General features: G+C 59.6%; 1 protein-coding gene across 2 annotated transcripts; it reads left to right on the top strand.

The window, feature by feature from the left end:
* The first annotated feature begins 2,749 nt into the window (after positions 1-2,749).
* SCYL1 (SCY1 like pseudokinase 1) lies at positions 2,750-15,046 on the top strand. 2 transcript variants are annotated; one of them, XM_058526431.1, is made up of 18 exons: positions 2,751-2,898; positions 3,234-3,374; positions 3,580-3,702; positions 3,781-4,007; positions 4,441-4,531; positions 4,608-4,763; positions 7,782-7,940; positions 8,915-9,022; positions 9,725-9,838; positions 11,541-11,696; positions 12,221-12,409; positions 12,530-12,605; positions 12,904-13,068; positions 13,285-13,427; positions 14,135-14,206; positions 14,299-14,511; positions 14,604-14,658; positions 14,776-15,046. In XM_058526431.1, exons 1-18 carry the CDS (start codon positions 2,788-2,790, stop codon positions 14,898-14,900), a joined length of 2,424 nt encoding a protein of 807 aa, XP_058382414.1. In that variant the 5' UTR covers positions 2,751-2,787; the 3' UTR covers positions 14,901-15,046. The 2 variants fall into 2 exon arrangements, with proteins under 2 accessions (XP_058382415.1, XP_058382414.1); XM_058526432.1 differs by lacking the exon at positions 14,604-14,658 and having other exon boundaries at positions 2,750-2,898; positions 14,776-14,874.
* Positions 15,047-15,051: the final 5 nt, after the last annotated feature.

The following is a 15,051-nucleotide window of genomic DNA, read 5'->3' as shown; positions in this document are numbered from 1 at the left end:
AAGACTGAAAATACTGCCCTAACACTGACCTTGATTCCAGCTTCATTTCCTCATGCTCTGCCTTGTCAGATGGTCTCATCTTCCATGTCATCTTCTGAAGTCTCTGTTTAATAAGGCCCTTCCACTGAGCCTTTCCAGTTGCTCCCTCTTTATCTTGCATTTGGCTGGTGAGGGAGGCGGCCAGCAGCACAGTGGCTCAGGCCCTGCCACTTCCTCCTGCATGAGCTTTCAGTGCCTCAGTTTCCTCATCTGGAAGATGGGAACAACACTGGTTCCTCTCCGCCCCATAGGGCAGTGGTGAGGAACTGGTATTATCCCCATTTTACAGTTGATGAACTGGAGGCTCACCATGTGAAGGCAGGGCAGGCGCAAGGCGAGAACGTGGGAAGGGGATGCTGCCCCTGCCTAAGACGGCAGCCTCTCTGCACCGAGTTCCACTGTGGAAGCAGCGCTAGTTACCAGAGAATTGGTGGGGCAGCTCCCTTTTCTGACTTTTCATTTGTAACTGTGCTTTCTGGTGTGCTCTGCCCAGCCTGTCCTAGGCTTGGCACCTACCTCCCGCTGTTCTCCTGTGCACTGGGGTCTCCCTGAGCCTCCCAGCCCAGCGGCCCTGCCTTTCCTGCACCTGTTTCCTCTCCGGGTGAGGCCCCATGCACTGCACATGCCTAACATTTGGTAGGTGCTAAGAGAACGTGCCACCAACTAAATGCACCACGTGAACCCTCTGTTCATAGACTCTCCCCTCCAGCCATGACCTCCACCCCAAAGCGTCACTCCCCCTCTCCATCATTCCACACTCACAAATACACAGCTCAAACTCTGGCTCACCTCTTCAGTAGCATAAAGTTCTAGACTCTGTGTTCTGGCATTCAAGACTTCTACTTGCTCCCCTCCAGTGACAGGATGCTCCCCACTCACCAGTGTTTTTTGTGTGTGTGTGAGAGGAAGATTAGCCCTGAGCTAACATCTGTCGCCAATCCTCCTCTTTTTGCTGAGGAAGACTGGCCCTGGGCTAACATCTGTGCCCATCTTCCTCCATTTTATATGGGACGCTGCCACAGCATGGCTTAACAAGCGGTGCGTCGGTGTGCGCCCGGGATCCGAACCTGTGAACCCGGGGCCACCAAAGCGGAGCAGACGTGCTTAACCACTGCGCCACTGGGCAGGCTCCCACTCCCCAGTGTTGCCAATTCCATATTCACAATGTCGTCACTGTCTTCCTATCGAAGCCACACAGGAGGATCTATAGTTGTTATTTCTATTCTGCCCCGAGCAGCCAACACTGTGTCTGATCCTCGCGTCTGTATGACCGTCCCGCACAGTACTTAGACAAGGAAAGGGAGAGAACAAGTCTCTGCTGAGTGCCTGTTCTGTGTCAGGTGAGGTGCAGGGCACCGTTCACCCTGAGTTATAGATGGGGAAACTGAGGCTCCCGGAGGGTAAGGTGAGTTCCCACAGCCAGTGAGAGGGGCTAAGCTGGATTTGAACTCAGCTCTGCTGACTTTGGCATCCTTGCCCTTGAATCTGCTCCCAAAGGCCTCCCAACTAGACGTTTCATAATCAGTTCCAGGCTCTCACCCATGCTCCATAGGGTGTGGCTGCAGGACTGTCCCCAGCCCTGGGTCCCCTGAGACCCCTACCTGCAGAGGGGTCATTGCCTGCCCAGCCCTTCCTGGATACTTGGCTCTGTCCAGCTAGGGGGCTAGGTCCCCACCAGTGTGTCTGGCTACTGACACCACTTGGTCGACAGCCCCTATCTGCACAGGCAGTGGGGGCCTGGAGGAGATGCTGGCCCTGTAGACCAGAGAGCCGGGTCAGCTGGGCCCAGGAGAGCGGGGGCCCCTCCTGGCCCTCGGGCTTCTTCTGGACTTGCTGAGCTGTTCCTCCTCCACTCTTCCCCTTTCCTGGGGTCACTGCCCCTTCCCTCCCCCAGGTCCCCTCTCCCTGTCCTGAACCTCTTCTGGACCTTTCCTTCACTCTCCACCCCCGCCAGGGGCTGTCTCCTTGTGCCTCTCCCTTGTCCCTCCATCATTCCACCACCACTGAGACCCCACCGGATCCTGGAGGTGCCCACTGGCTGGTGGGAGAGAGAATCTGGCTTGGGGACATTCGCCCTCCCTAAGTCTCCACCTCACTCGTCACGATATCCTTCATGTCTATCTGTCGACTTCCTCTTCCATCTGCCTCCCTATCTCTCTTCCTTGCCTCAGTTTCCCCATCCTCTGTCCCTTCTCAAGCTCTCAGTCCCTGTAGTAACGCTGGAAGGTGTACTATATTATCATCCACACTTAGGTATAAGGACACAGAGGCTCGGAGAGTTTGGGTGACCTGCCAGCGAGCCATGCAGCTGGTAACTGGCGTCGCCTGGCAAGCGCGCGCTCTGCCAGGCGGCAGAGCGTTGGTTTCGGCTCTGCCTGCAGTCCTCAGGGCTCTGCTCCGCCCACCGGCCCAGGCCCCGCCCTCCAGCCCCGCTCCGCCTACCAGTGCCGCCCCTGCACCTCTCCTCCCCTTGCCCCGCCCGCCAACTCCGACCCGCCCCCGCCCCGGCCCCGCCCCCCGGCCTCTCTCCTCCCTCTGCTCTACTCGCCGGACCAGGCCCCGCCCCAGGCTCCGCCCACATGCGTCGCCCCCTGCACCTCTCCTCCCTCCGCTCCGCCCACCGGGCCCGGCCCCGCCCTCGACCTGGCCCGGCCCCGCCTTCGCTCCGCCGCCGCCCCGGCTCGGGCGGTCGGAGGACCCGGAGCGGAGGCGCCGGAGCCCGCGGCGGCGGGGGCGGCGGCGGGGACTATGTGGTTCTTTGCCCGGGACCCGGTCCGGGACTTCCCGTTCGAGCTCAGCCCGGAACCCCCCGAGGGCAGCCCGCCCGGGCCCTGGACCCTGCATCGCGGCCGCAAGAAGGTGAGCGCAGCCCCGCTCCGTAGGCCGCGGTCGACCTCGGCCTCGCCTAGTCGGCGCCGCCGGCCCCTCCGCGTCGCGCCCCGCCTGACGTGGCTGCGGAGCCTCCGGGACAACGGGCCGGGGGAGGGGGGCCGGGCAGTGCCGACGTGGCGGGCGGAAGGACCGAGGGACCGACAGGCGGACGGAACCGGATCACGTGGGCCCGGCTCAGTTCCTAAGGGCTGACCTGGGGAGAGCCCGGGCCGGCGGCCCTTTCCTTCCGCACTTAACAGCTCTGGGGACCACCTCGGAGCTGGAGTGGTCAGCCCGGCGCCCACCCCTCTGCCCTCCCCCAGGCCACAGGCAGCCCGGTGTCCATCTTCGTGTATGATGTGAAGCCCGGCGCCGAAGAGCAGACCCAGGTGGCCAAAGCCGCCTTCAAGCGCCTCAAAACTCTCCGGCACCCCAACATTCTGGCCTACATCGATGGGCTGGAGGTACCTGCTGCCCGATCTGCTCCACCTCCGCCCTCACTCTCTCCCGGTCTCCCACTCCTGTCTTCCTGCCCCTCGGTTTCCACCCCTTCTGCCTCAGCACCCCCAGATTTAACTTCCCCTTCTCACCTCTCTCTCCATCATCTCTCTTACCTCCCCTTTCCGCTTCCTCCATCCCGCCCTTATATCGCCTTGTCCCCTTCTTCAGACAGACAAATGCCTCCATGTAGTAACAGAAGCTGTGACCCCGCTGGGAATGTACCTCAAGGCGCGAGTGGAGGCTGGTGGCCTGAAGGAGCTGGAGCTCTCCTGGGGCTTGCATCAGATCGTGGTAAGGTGGGGGGCAGTGGTGATGAGAGCAGGGGTGGGGGCTTCAGGTGCTGGGTGTGATGGCTGCTTCTGTCCCCAGAAAGCCCTCAGCTTCCTGGTCAACGACTGCAGCCTCATCCACAACAATGTCTGCATGGCCGCCGTGTTCGTGGACCGTGCCGGCGAGTGGAAGCTCGGGGGCCTGGACTACATGTACTCGGCCCAGGGCAATGGCGGGGGACCCCCCCACAAGGGGATCCCCGAGCTTGAGCAGTACGACCCCCCTGAGTTGGTTGATAGCAGTGGCAGAGCTGTCCGAGAGAAGTGGTGGGTGACTGGGGCATCATGCCCCTACCTGCCCTGTTCTGGAAGCCCCTGCAGCCTCGGGACCCCTAGGCTAGCTGGCACTCCCCTGTCCCCTGCTGCCCGGCTGGGGAGGGAACCAGGGTCCTCAGGGTGGGGCCCGCTTCTCTGCTCCCAGGATCCTCAGGGAGGTAGGGCACAATAAAACAGGCTTTGCGGTTAGGTGGTTCTGAACTTGAAAGTTGTGTGACCTGGGGTGATGTCCTTGCTTCTCTGAGCCTCAGTTTCTTTATCTGTCAAATGGGGCTAATGAAACCTGCTTCTCGGGGCTAATGGGAGGATTAGCTGAGGGACACAGCCCAGGGTCTGCCATGCAGTGAGTGCCTGGTGGCCAGGCAGGTTGGAGGCCTGTGCTGGCAGGTGGCAGGGCCTTGAGCAGCTCTGGTCGCTGCCTCAGGTCAGCCGACATGTGGCGCTTGGGCTGCCTCATCTGGGAAGTCTTCAATGGGCCCCTACCTCGGGCGGCCGCCCTGCGCAACCCCGGGAAGGTGAGTGTCTGACCCCACTCCAGCCCCTCCCTGCCCACCAGCCTGCCCTGCCCTGACCCTAGCCCTTCTCCCACAGATCCCCAAATCGCTGGTGCCGCATTACTGCGAGCTGGTCGGAGCCAACCCCAAGGTGCGTCCCAACCCAGCCCGCTTCCTGCAGAACTGCCGGGCACCCGGTGGCTTCATGAACAACCGCTTCGTGGAGACCAACCTCTTCCTGGAGGAGATTCAGGTGAGCCCCCCGCCCCACCTTGGGCTTTGGCCCTACGTTCCTCACCCCCGTGCCCCCTCCCCAGTGTGTGAGCTCCCTCATAATTAGACCCTTGGAGACAAGCATGGGCTGTGATGGAGCTGGGGTCTCTGGGTTCAAAGCCTGGCTCCAACTCTTATTCACTGTGTGACTGCCCTTGGTTGAGGCTCAGTCCTAATGATTCTGTAATACCTACTGCAAAGGAGCATGGCGAGGATTCAGTGAGTTCAAAGTGCACAGTGTGGTGTCTGGCACACAGTAGGTGCTTAGTGATGCTCCTGGCACTCCATTAATGCCACACACACATTCTGGCCCTCTCTCTGATGTGGGCCATGCCCAGGGCTGGGCTGTGACGTGGGCAGCAGAGAGGGGGGGAAGGAGAGTCAGACCCAGATCCCTGTCCTCAAGAATCTAGTGGGGAGTAAACAGACCAGGTCCCACCCTTGGGGACTCTCGTTGTGGGGAGAGGGACAGAAAACAAAGACATGAGGAAACGTGTGCTCCCTGGAATGGGGGTACGTGCTGGGCAGGGTGCTCAGGGCAGGGCTCTCTCAAGGGTGACATTTGAGCTGAGACCTGAAGTGTGTGAAGGTGGGAGCCATGGCGATGCTAACTGGGGGAGAGCGTTCCAGGCAGAGGGAAGAGCAAATGGAAAGATGGTGAGAAGGGAGCCCTCGCCTTGACCTCTTTGAACCTCAGTTTCCATATCTATATAATGGGGATAACAAAACAGTAGTCCCCCCTTATCCGCGGTCTCGCTTTCCTCGGTTTCTGTTATCTGTGGTCAACTGTGCTCTGACAATAGAAAATGGAGAATTCCAGAAATAAACAATTCATAAGTTTTAAATTGCACACCATTCTGAATAGCGTGATGAAATCTTGCACGACGTGAATCGTCCCTTTGTCCAGCGGATCCGTGCGGTATACACTACCCGCCCGTCAGTCACTTAGTAGCCGTCTCGGTTACCAGACCGTCTCGGTATGGCACTGCTTGTGTTCCAGGAGCCCTTATTTCCCTTAATCACGGCCGCAAAGTGCAAGAGCAGTGATGCTGGTAATTCCGATTGCCAAAGAGAAGCCGTAAAGTGCTTCCTTTAAGTGAAAAGTTGGAAGTTCTAGACTTAATAAGGAAAGAAAAAAAATCGTATGCTGAGGTTGCTAAGATCTACGGTAACTTTTATTACAGTATACTGTTATAATTGTTCTATTTCACTGTTAGTTATAGTTGTTAGTCTCTTACCGTGCCTGATTTGTAAATTAGACTTTATCATAGGTATGTACATGTAGGAAAAAATGTAGTATATATAGGGTTCATACTATCCACGATTTCAGGCATCCACTGGGGGGCTTGGAACATCTCCCCTGCGGACAAAGGGAGACGACTGTAGTATATACTGGCCCATAGGGTTGTTGTAGGGAAGGAAGGAGGGAGGCTCTGCTCTGGACACCTGCTCTGACCTGGCCGTGCGTGGGACATGGGGTGGCGACGGGGGGGCAGAATCTGGACTGGGGGAGGAGTTAGAGACGCTTCCACAGACCTCGATGTTCTGTGGAATCTTGACTCAAATGGGGGCTGGGAGGGCCTTTGGAGGATGGGGAACCCGAGCTGCATCCTGAAGGAGAAGTGCCGGCAATGCTGAGCCCTGTGGCCTCCTGGGCAGTGTGGGGGCGGCAGGAACTCCGTTACATAGAGTGCTCCTCACATGGCTGGCTCTGCGGGGCTGCCCTTCTCCTTTAAATGTGCCCCAGAGGAAATGGGCCGTTCCTGGCCAGTCCTGAGGAGAATGTGGGAGGGCAGTCCCCAGAGGCCCCTCTTCCTGTCATTGGGCAGAGCAGTGGAGAGAGCCCAGCTGTGACTCTCCATGTGTGACCTTGGATGTGGTTTGGCCTCTCTCTGGACCTTGGCTCTCCCTGAACCCTGCTGTTAGAGCACCAAGCCCGCCTCCCACAGTGGACTGAGCCGCTCCAGGGCCAACCCGATCCTCCCTATCCCCAGCCAGAGGCCGCCTCTTTTGGGCCGGGCAGAGGCTATGGGGGTGAGGGTTTAACAGAGAGCACAGGAATTTTGGAAGCATACAAAACTGGGTCATAATCCCTCCCCGGCCACTCTTGGCTGGTGACCTTGAACCTCATCCTCCTCTTTTGTAAATGAGGGAATGACAGCACCTCTTCACAGGGTGCAGCACAGCAGAGGTGCCACCACGCTGGGTCAAACCCTTCCCTGACTTCTTAGCTGTGTCACTTTGGACAAGCTCCTTGCCCTCTCTGGGCCTTAGCTTCCTTGTTGAATTAAACATGGGTTATGTTAGCACCTATTTGATAAAGCTGAGGGCCGGACTATTTAGTCTGTGTAAAGGTTTTGGCACGTCACCCTGTCTGGCACTGGAAGTGTGAGTTGTGGCTATTACAGCCTCACAGGGAGGGTAGGAGGACACAGGAGACCATTTGGGCTCATTGGGAGGGTCAGGTCGGGGGTAAACTTGCCCTAATGCCTGCCTCCACAGCCTGCCGTGAGCTCCACCCAGCATGGAGTTACAAGTGTGCCCGATCCAGCCAGGGCCAGGGGAATGGAGTAGGCCATTCACCTCTCTGAGCCTCAGTTTCCCCATCTGTGTGATACACTTTGGGTTGTCATGAGTACAGGCAACGCTGAGAAAGGGCCTGATCTATCAGCGGGTCAGGTGCCAGTGGTGAGAGGGACAGTCACTAACTGATTGTGCCGGGCACTGTGCTGGCAGCTTTCACGTACATTTTCTGGTTGGATCCTCAGAACAACCCTGTGAGGTGGTATTGTTATTATCCCATTTTACAGATGGGGGAACTTGCCCAAGGTCATCTGGCTAATAAATGGGAGAGTTGGGATTTGAGCCCAGGCAGTTGGGTTCCGGAGCCCACAAGCTTAAGTTCTCCTTCAGGCTTGGGGTGACTCCCTGTCCCTGCCCATGGCTGCGGGGGGCCGTGACCAGGGTGATTTCCTCCATCCTGTCCTTGCTCCCCCAGATCAAAGAGCCAGCTGAGAAGCAGAAGTTCTTCCAAGAGCTGAGCAAGAGCCTAGACTCATTCCCCGAGGAGTTCTGCCGGCACAAGGTGCTGCCCCAGCTGCTGACTGCCTTCGAGTTTGGCAACGCAGGGGCAGTGGTCCTCACACCCCTCTTCAAGGTGAGTGGGGCCGGGAGCCTCAGGGAGGGGAGGCCTGGTAGGCCTGGAACCTCAGGAACTGTGGGGCCCAGAGACTGGCTGGGTAGATCAGAACAGCCAGAGAGGGCTCTGGGGTGGGGGCCAGCCCTGCATCCTGGGGAGGGGCAGCCTGGTTAGGGCAGCCCAAGCCCATGTGAGGAGTTGCTTCCTGCCGACATCCTGGGGGTTCAGCAAGTGGGGGCCATCTGACCAGCTGTCAGGGAGCCTGTGGGAACTTCTTGCTCTTGGGGAGGGGAAACCCTGTGTCTCCAAAATTCTTTTCCAAAGACCCTATGCTTCAGAGCCTTCAGCCCTCCTCTATTTCCCCAAGACAGGCCCCCTGGTCTGACCTGTGCACCCTGGTTTCCAGGGCCCAGGGGGTCACCTGCTAACCACCCCACTTTCCATCCTCCCTCCTGACCACTCGGCACTCAGCTCTCCTGGCTTCCAGGGGCTGGATCCTTCTCCCCATCGTCAGACCCCAGCTCGCCCTTACCTGGGCACCTGCCATTCCCCACTCTGCCCATCCTGGGAGAACACTTTCTCCTGAAGGGACCTGGCTTGGGGGGAAGGGGCAGACAGCAAGCAAGTCCTGTATGGCCGGGAACCCCCAGCAGTTGTAGGCAGAATTTGTGTGTGTGTGTGTGTGTGTGTGCGCGCGCGTGCATGTGTGCGCGCACGCTCATGTGATGTACAGGTGCCTGATTATAGGGAGGGCAGAGAGCTTTCATCTGCCTCCTAAAAGAGGCCTTGACCCAGAAAGGTGAAGGGCGGGGCTGACTGGGATGGAGTGTGGGCAGAGGGGCTGCTGAGGAAATGCCTCTTCCCCTGACTGCCTACCATCACCCCATGCCCCCTGTGGGAAATCAGCAGGGGGCCCGAGAAAGTTAAAGGAGCTGCTGAAGTCGTCCCCCTCCTGTGGATGTAGCAGCTTCTTTTCCTGCTCCTTCCCTTAGGTGGGCAAGTTCCTCAACGCCGAGGAGTATCAGCAGAAGATCATCCCCGTCGTGGTCAAGATGTTCTCATCCACCGACCGGGCCATGCGCATCCGCCTACTGCAGCAGGTAGGGGCTGTGACCAGACCCTGTCCCCTCCACCCCATCCAGACCCCACCCCGGCTGCTGGGAGGCCCCTGCCCTGGCACTCCCTTACTCCCCGGTAAGGGAGCAGTGCCGTCAGGAAGTTGGGATAATCACAGGGCTCATGGCCGCTGTGGGAATGCCCAGCCTGCCCGGGCTTCAGGGCTCAAACGCCCCCCTCTTCTCAGTCACTCCAGCCCTCTAGAGGGGGGTTAGTGTCTCTCCTGCCAGCCCCAGGGCAGCTGGGAGCATCAGACAGGATTGATGGGATCGAGGGTGGAGGCCCCTTATGAACCAGGAAGTACCTGGTGGCTCCCAGGTCTCGTTCTCTCCCCAGCTGCCAGACACACCAGCCCTCCTCACGGCGCTTGTCTGGGTGGGGGTCACACCCCCTTTGGCAGAAGAGGCAGGGAGGCTCTGAACGGGGGTGTGACACAGTCGGCCTGCTGCACAGGACCAGAGGCCAGGCCCTCCGAGTCCCATCCCTGGCTCTTTCCAGCACCCTCGTGGCCTCTTCTCACCCCTCCACATGGGCTTGAGGCCAGATGCGAGGTCGGGGCTCAGGAGACTCGCCTGGCCTGCCAGTGCCTGCCAGGTGGAGAAACCAAGCCAAGGGTGGTCCCGTGGCTCTGGTGGGGGGTGGAGGGGCTGACTGCATTTTCCTGGTCCCCCCAACCTGGACCACAGATGGAGCAGTTCATCCAGTACCTTGATGAGCCAACAGTCAACACCCAGATCTTTCCCCATGTCATGCATGGCTTCCTGGACACCAACCCTGCCATCCGGGAGCAGACAGTCAAGGTGGGTGGGGCCTGGCTCAGCCACCCTTGGTTTTACAAGGCTTGCAGGGGGCTTACTTCAGGACACAGAGGCCTTGGTTTCAGCCTGTGGGTCTGGGCTCGTTATGGGAAGGGCAGGCACTGTCCTACTGTGGGCCCAGGCTGTGGGTACAGTTCAGCAGCTGGTGGGGGGAGCAGGGTCGGCATGGCCCATAGTGCTCCATTCAGCAGACACTGGCTGAGCACCTCTCTGTGCCCAGGCAGACCAAGTTCCCTGCCCTCATGGAGCTTCTTTTTGAGGGGACAGGGCATGGGCTTGGTAGACAATAAACAGAATTAGAATATATATTGTGTTAGAAAGTGATGGAGAGGGTGAAGAGAGGGTTTGCAGTTTTAAGAACAGTGGTCGGGGAAGACTTTGCTGAGGAGGTGTCATTTAAGGAAAGGAGGTGAGGGATTGAGTTACGTGGAGATCTGGAAGAAATGTGCTCCCTGCAGAAGGAATGGCATGTTCAAAGGTCCTGAGGCTAGCATGTGCCTAGAGTGTAGAAGTAGCAAGAGGTTTAGCATGGCTGAAGGGGCATGGTTGTGGAAGGTGGAGTCTGAGAGGTAATGGTGGGGTTGGGGGCCGGGGCCTTGTAGGTTCTGGCAGGGCCCTGATGCATTCACTGGAGTGAGACAGGAGCCACTGGGGGATTAAGCAGAGCAGTGACCTGGTGAGACTTGTTTTAAAAGGCTCACTGTGTTGCTGTGTGGAGAACTGTCAGAGCAAGGGTGGACGCTGTTAGGGGTGAGAGATGACAGTGGCTCAGATCCGAGTGGTAGCAGCAGGTGGGGAGAAGGGCCCACGGGTGGAGCCGACAGTGTTCGCTGATGGATGGATATGGAGTCAAGAAGGGCGCTGAGGTTTCTGGCCTGAGCAGCTGGAAGGTTCAGTCGCCATTTACTGAGAAGACTAGGAGGAACAGGTTTGCAGGAGGGGGTCAGGCCCAGTCTCAGCCATGTCTGTTAGCCAGCCAGGTGGAGATGTCGAGCCAGCCACTGGTCGTGCGCGTATGCAGTTTGGGGAAGAAGTCTGGGCCAGAGGTGCACACCTGGGCATTGTCAGCAAACGGGCATTCAGAGCCGTGAAATGGGTGCCATGACCTGGGCTGAGGGTGAGAGAACAGGCTGGAGGAGGAGCTCTGGCGGTCCAAACAGTAAGATCTCAGCAAAAGGAGACCGAGAAGGAGCAGCTGTGGGATCAGAGGAGAACCAGGAGAGAGTGGTGTCCTGGAAGGCCAGAGTGGAAGTTTCAAGGAAGAGAGAGCACTCGGGGGTGTCAGAGCTACTGAGGGCTCAAGGGCGGTTTGGATGGAGAATTGGCCATTGGATTGAGCAACATGGAAGTCACTGGTGACCTCAACCCAAACCAATGGGTAGAGGGCGTGTGGGGGGTATTTTTGCGAAAGTCTGAGTAGCGTGCCTGGAGGAAAGAGAAGGGAGACAGGAGTGCAGACAGACTCTGGAGGTTTTGCTGTGAAGGGGCCAGAGAAATGGGGGTCCCCTTCCTCAGCATTCTGAGTAGGGTCAGGACCAGGTTAGAGGTAGTTTTGGGAGGGCTTTGGCAGGTCTCCTCAGCGCCCAGGGCCACTGGTGGCCTCTGCACTCTCCCAGGAGGCCACTCCTGCATGCGGCCCTTTGGCTGCCCCGGCCCACGGTTTCCACTGTCCCCCGCCCTGCAGTCCATGCTGCTCCTGGCCCCGAAGCTGAATGAGGCCAACCTCAACGTGGAGCTGATGAAGCACTTCGCGCGGCTGCAGGCCAAGGACGAGCAGGGCCCCATCCGCTGCAACACCACTGTCTGCCTGGGCAAAATCGGCTCCTACCTCAATGCCAGCGTGAGTGCCCTGCACACGTACCAGGAGTTCTGTCACTGTCGCGGTACCACAGCCGCCTCCAGGGCCGGCCTCCTTGTCTGTGGGCCGTCATCCTCCCAGAGACCTAGGCCCTGGGCGCCCCCAGCCCCGGTGTCTGAGGGGTGGAGAGAGTTGCACCAGGTCACACAGCCAGTAGGCAGGGGATCTGGGACCTGACCCACTGTGCGTGTCCCCTCAGCCAGGCTGTGTAAATGGAGACAGCTGTGGGCCTGACAGTGATGAACGAAGCAGGTCAGCAGGGCCGGTGGGAAGGGAGGCCCAGGCCTCAGCTCCTGTGGCCCTGAGGCAGCCTGAGCCCAGTAATCTGGGAGGAGAAGCCATGATCTAGAGTTTTACATAAATTCTCCTCGTTTAAGTTGTTAGTGATTTAGTCACATTTTTCAGGCTCTGGGGGTGGACAGCCTCTGCTCTGGGAAGTAAGGCCTGGCAGTTCCGGGCCCCAGTACTGACCCTACACTCAGGAGCCCTCTCCCTGCCGCACCCAGACCAGACACAGGGTCCTCACCTCCGCCTTCAGCCGGGCCACTAAGGACCCATTTGCACCATCCCGGGTCGCCGGTGTCCTGGGCTTCGCTGCCACCCACAACCTCTACTCAATGAACGACTGTGCCCATAAGATCCTGCCCGTGCTCTGTGGCCTCACCGTGGATCCCGAGAAATCTGTGCGGGACCAGGTGAGGCACTCCAGGGCCGGGCCCTGGAGGTGGGGCTCTGGGGGCTGTCTGGGCCCTAGCTGGCCTGGCGGGCTCACGGGAACCCTGGAGCCCCCAGCTCTGCCTCTTGCTACCCCACAGGCCTTCAAGGCCATTCGAAGCTTCCTGTCCAAACTGGAGTCTGTGTCAGAGGACCCCAGCCAGCTGGCCGAAGTGGGTGAGTGGCCCACACTCGTGCTCCCTCTTTGTCCTGCCACATCCTTGACTGTCACATGTCGTGGCCCTCTTCCACCTCGTTGGAGTATCTGAAAGCTAGAAGAACCTTAGAGCACAGACCTGACACCATTCCTCCCCTTCCCCCCATCGCACAGATGGGAGAATGCAGGCCTGGAGGAAGGGGGGTCCACTGCAGGGGGGGTCCACCGCAGGTCGCTGTGTCTCAGTTATTGCCCTTCTGTCACCCACCCCACGGGAGCCTGAGGTGCCTATTCCTGCTTCTCTCCATCACTGCCCAGAGAAGGACGTCCATGCAGCCTCCAGCCCTGGAATGGGAGGAGCCGCAGCCAGCTGGGCAGGCTGGGCCGTGACAGGCGTCTCCTCGCTCACCTCCAAGTTGATCCGTGCACACCCCACGGCTGCCCCGGCTGAGACCAATGTTCCCCAGAGACCCACGCCTGAGGGTGAGTGTCCCGGACTGGCTGCAGCAGTGGCTGAGAGGACTTGGGGGAGCTGGCACCCAGGAACTGTTACTGTCTGGGGTGGTGATGGGGACATAGGGGACGACGTAGGGTCTAGTTCCCTCTTGAGCTTCCTCCACCCCCACCAGCAACATCTGTCCTGTTCTGAGACCTTCCTGGGCCCAGTGTGTGGGAGCTCAGTGAGTCTCTGCTCCCCAGGTCTTCCTGCCCCAGCCCCCACCCCTGTCCCTGCCACACCCACGACCTCAGGCCAATGGGAGACACAAGAGGAAGACAAGGACACAGCAGAGGACAGCAGTGCTGCTGACAGATGGGATGACGAAGACTGGGGCAGCTTGGAGGTGAGTGGGGCTGAGGAGGCCTTCCTGGGGGATCCCAGCTCAAAGGTCACAGGCTGCCATTCGGGGAGCTCATGTGGGTGTGGCTGGAGTCCAGCCTGTCTGCGTCTGCACAGCATCCCTGGCGAGCAGGTGTCATGGAGCAGCCACTGTGGGCCAGAGCCGGCAGCTGAGCCCCAACTCAACTCCAGGGGCCCCTGGGAGCAGGGTTGGAAATGAGAGGCCAGGCGGGTGGTGGTTGGGGCAGTGCACTGGTCTTTCTTCCTCTCCTCCACTTCCTGTGCCTCCTCTACCAGCTCCAGTGGCCAACAGAGAGAGGCCGCTGCCGGGCCCAGACCCAGACCCCAGTCCTGCCTGAGGGTGGGGCTCAGGGTGGGCTGAGGATGGAGTGGGGCTTCCCTGCAGGGAATGGGGGCAGAGCTCTGGGCCCAAGTCTCCATCTGGCTGACAGCGGTCTCTGGCCCCTGAGGCTGTGGGGAGGGGTGTGGGACATGTAGATCTCATTCCCCAGCCTCACAGAGGAGTGATGGCTGGCCAGGTTCAGTGTGTCCACTTTATAGTTGGGAAACAGGGCCTGAGGCGCAAATGAGATGGAAGGCAAAAGAAGAAAGGGTGGAGGCCATGGCTGGGAAGGGGCTGGGGGGCTTCCTTGCCTTTTTTGGGGATGGGATAGGAGGGGGTATGGTCATACCTTCCTTCCCACACTGCAGCAGGAGGCTGAGCCTGTGTTGGCCCAGCAGGACGACTGGAGTACTGGGGGCCAAGCCAGCCGTGCTGGGCAGGTGAGTGGTGTTGGATAGGGTGTGTGTATGCGTGGGGAGTGGGCTGGCCCCTCCTGGTCTGGTGCTACCCCCCTCCTCCCACTTTTCTGCAGACCAACAACCCTGACCACAGATCCTCCAAGTTGGACTGGAGCAGCTGGGAAGCTGAGGGCTCATGGGAGCAGGGCTGGCAAGAGCCAAGTCCCCCAGAGCCGCCCCCTGAGGGCACACGGCTGGCCAGCGAGTATAACTGGGGTGGCCCGGAACCCAGTGACAAAGGCGACCCCTTTGCTGCCCTGTCCGTGCGTCGGGAGGCTGGCACCCAGGTACTCAGTGCCAGTGAGGTGGGAGGGTGCAGACCTGAGGTGAACCTCAGCTGGGAGGCCGCCTCCACTCCAGCCCACACTTCTCTTTTCAGCCGCGACGGGACTCTTGGGGCGATGACAACTGGGAAGGCCTGGAGACGGAGAGCCGTAAGCGTCCCCTGGGAGGGCTGACTAGGGCTACCCATCCTGGGGCAGGTGCGGGCTGGGAAGCTGAGACCTGGGTTGTCCTGCCACCCTCAGCCCGCCTCCCCTTCCTGCTCACAGGGCAGGCGAAGGCCGAGCTGGCCCGGAAGAAGCGCGAGGAGCGCCGGCGGGAGATGGAAGCCAAACGCGCTGAGAAAAAGGCAGCCAAGGGCCCCATGAAGCTGGGAACCCGGAAGCTGGACTGAACCTCCCATGTGGGCGCTCCCGGCCGCGGAGAGCAGGCCCCGCGGATGTATTTATTGTACAAACCATGCGAGCCTGGCCGGCCTGGCCAGGCGCATCTCACGTGTACATAATCAGAGCCACAATAAATTCTATTTCACACCCCCTGTGCTG

Source organism: Diceros bicornis, chromosome 31, assembly GCF_020826845.1.
Source record: "Diceros bicornis minor isolate mBicDic1 chromosome 31, mDicBic1.mat.cur, whole genome shotgun sequence".
In the NCBI taxonomy this organism is placed as follows: Eukaryota; Metazoa; Chordata; class Mammalia; order Perissodactyla; family Rhinocerotidae; genus Diceros; species Diceros bicornis.
The sequence above is the reverse complement of the archived record's forward strand: the minus strand, read 5'-3'. Positions and strand labels throughout refer to the sequence as shown.

Excerpts from the sequence above, each read along its gene's own strand:
- SCYL1 (XM_058526431.1), top strand. The coding sequence starts at position 2,788 with ATGTGGTTCTTTGCCCGGGACCCGGTCCGGGACTTCCCGTTCGAGCTC. Across the intron at positions 3,375-3,579 it reads CCTACATCGATGGGCTGGAG|ACAGACAAATGCCTCCATGT; the intron begins GTACCTGCTGCC and ends CCCCTTCTTCAG. Across the intron at positions 12,410-12,529 it reads AGAAATCTGTGCGGGACCAG|GCCTTCAAGGCCATTCGAAG; the intron begins GTGAGGCACTCC and ends GCTACCCCACAG.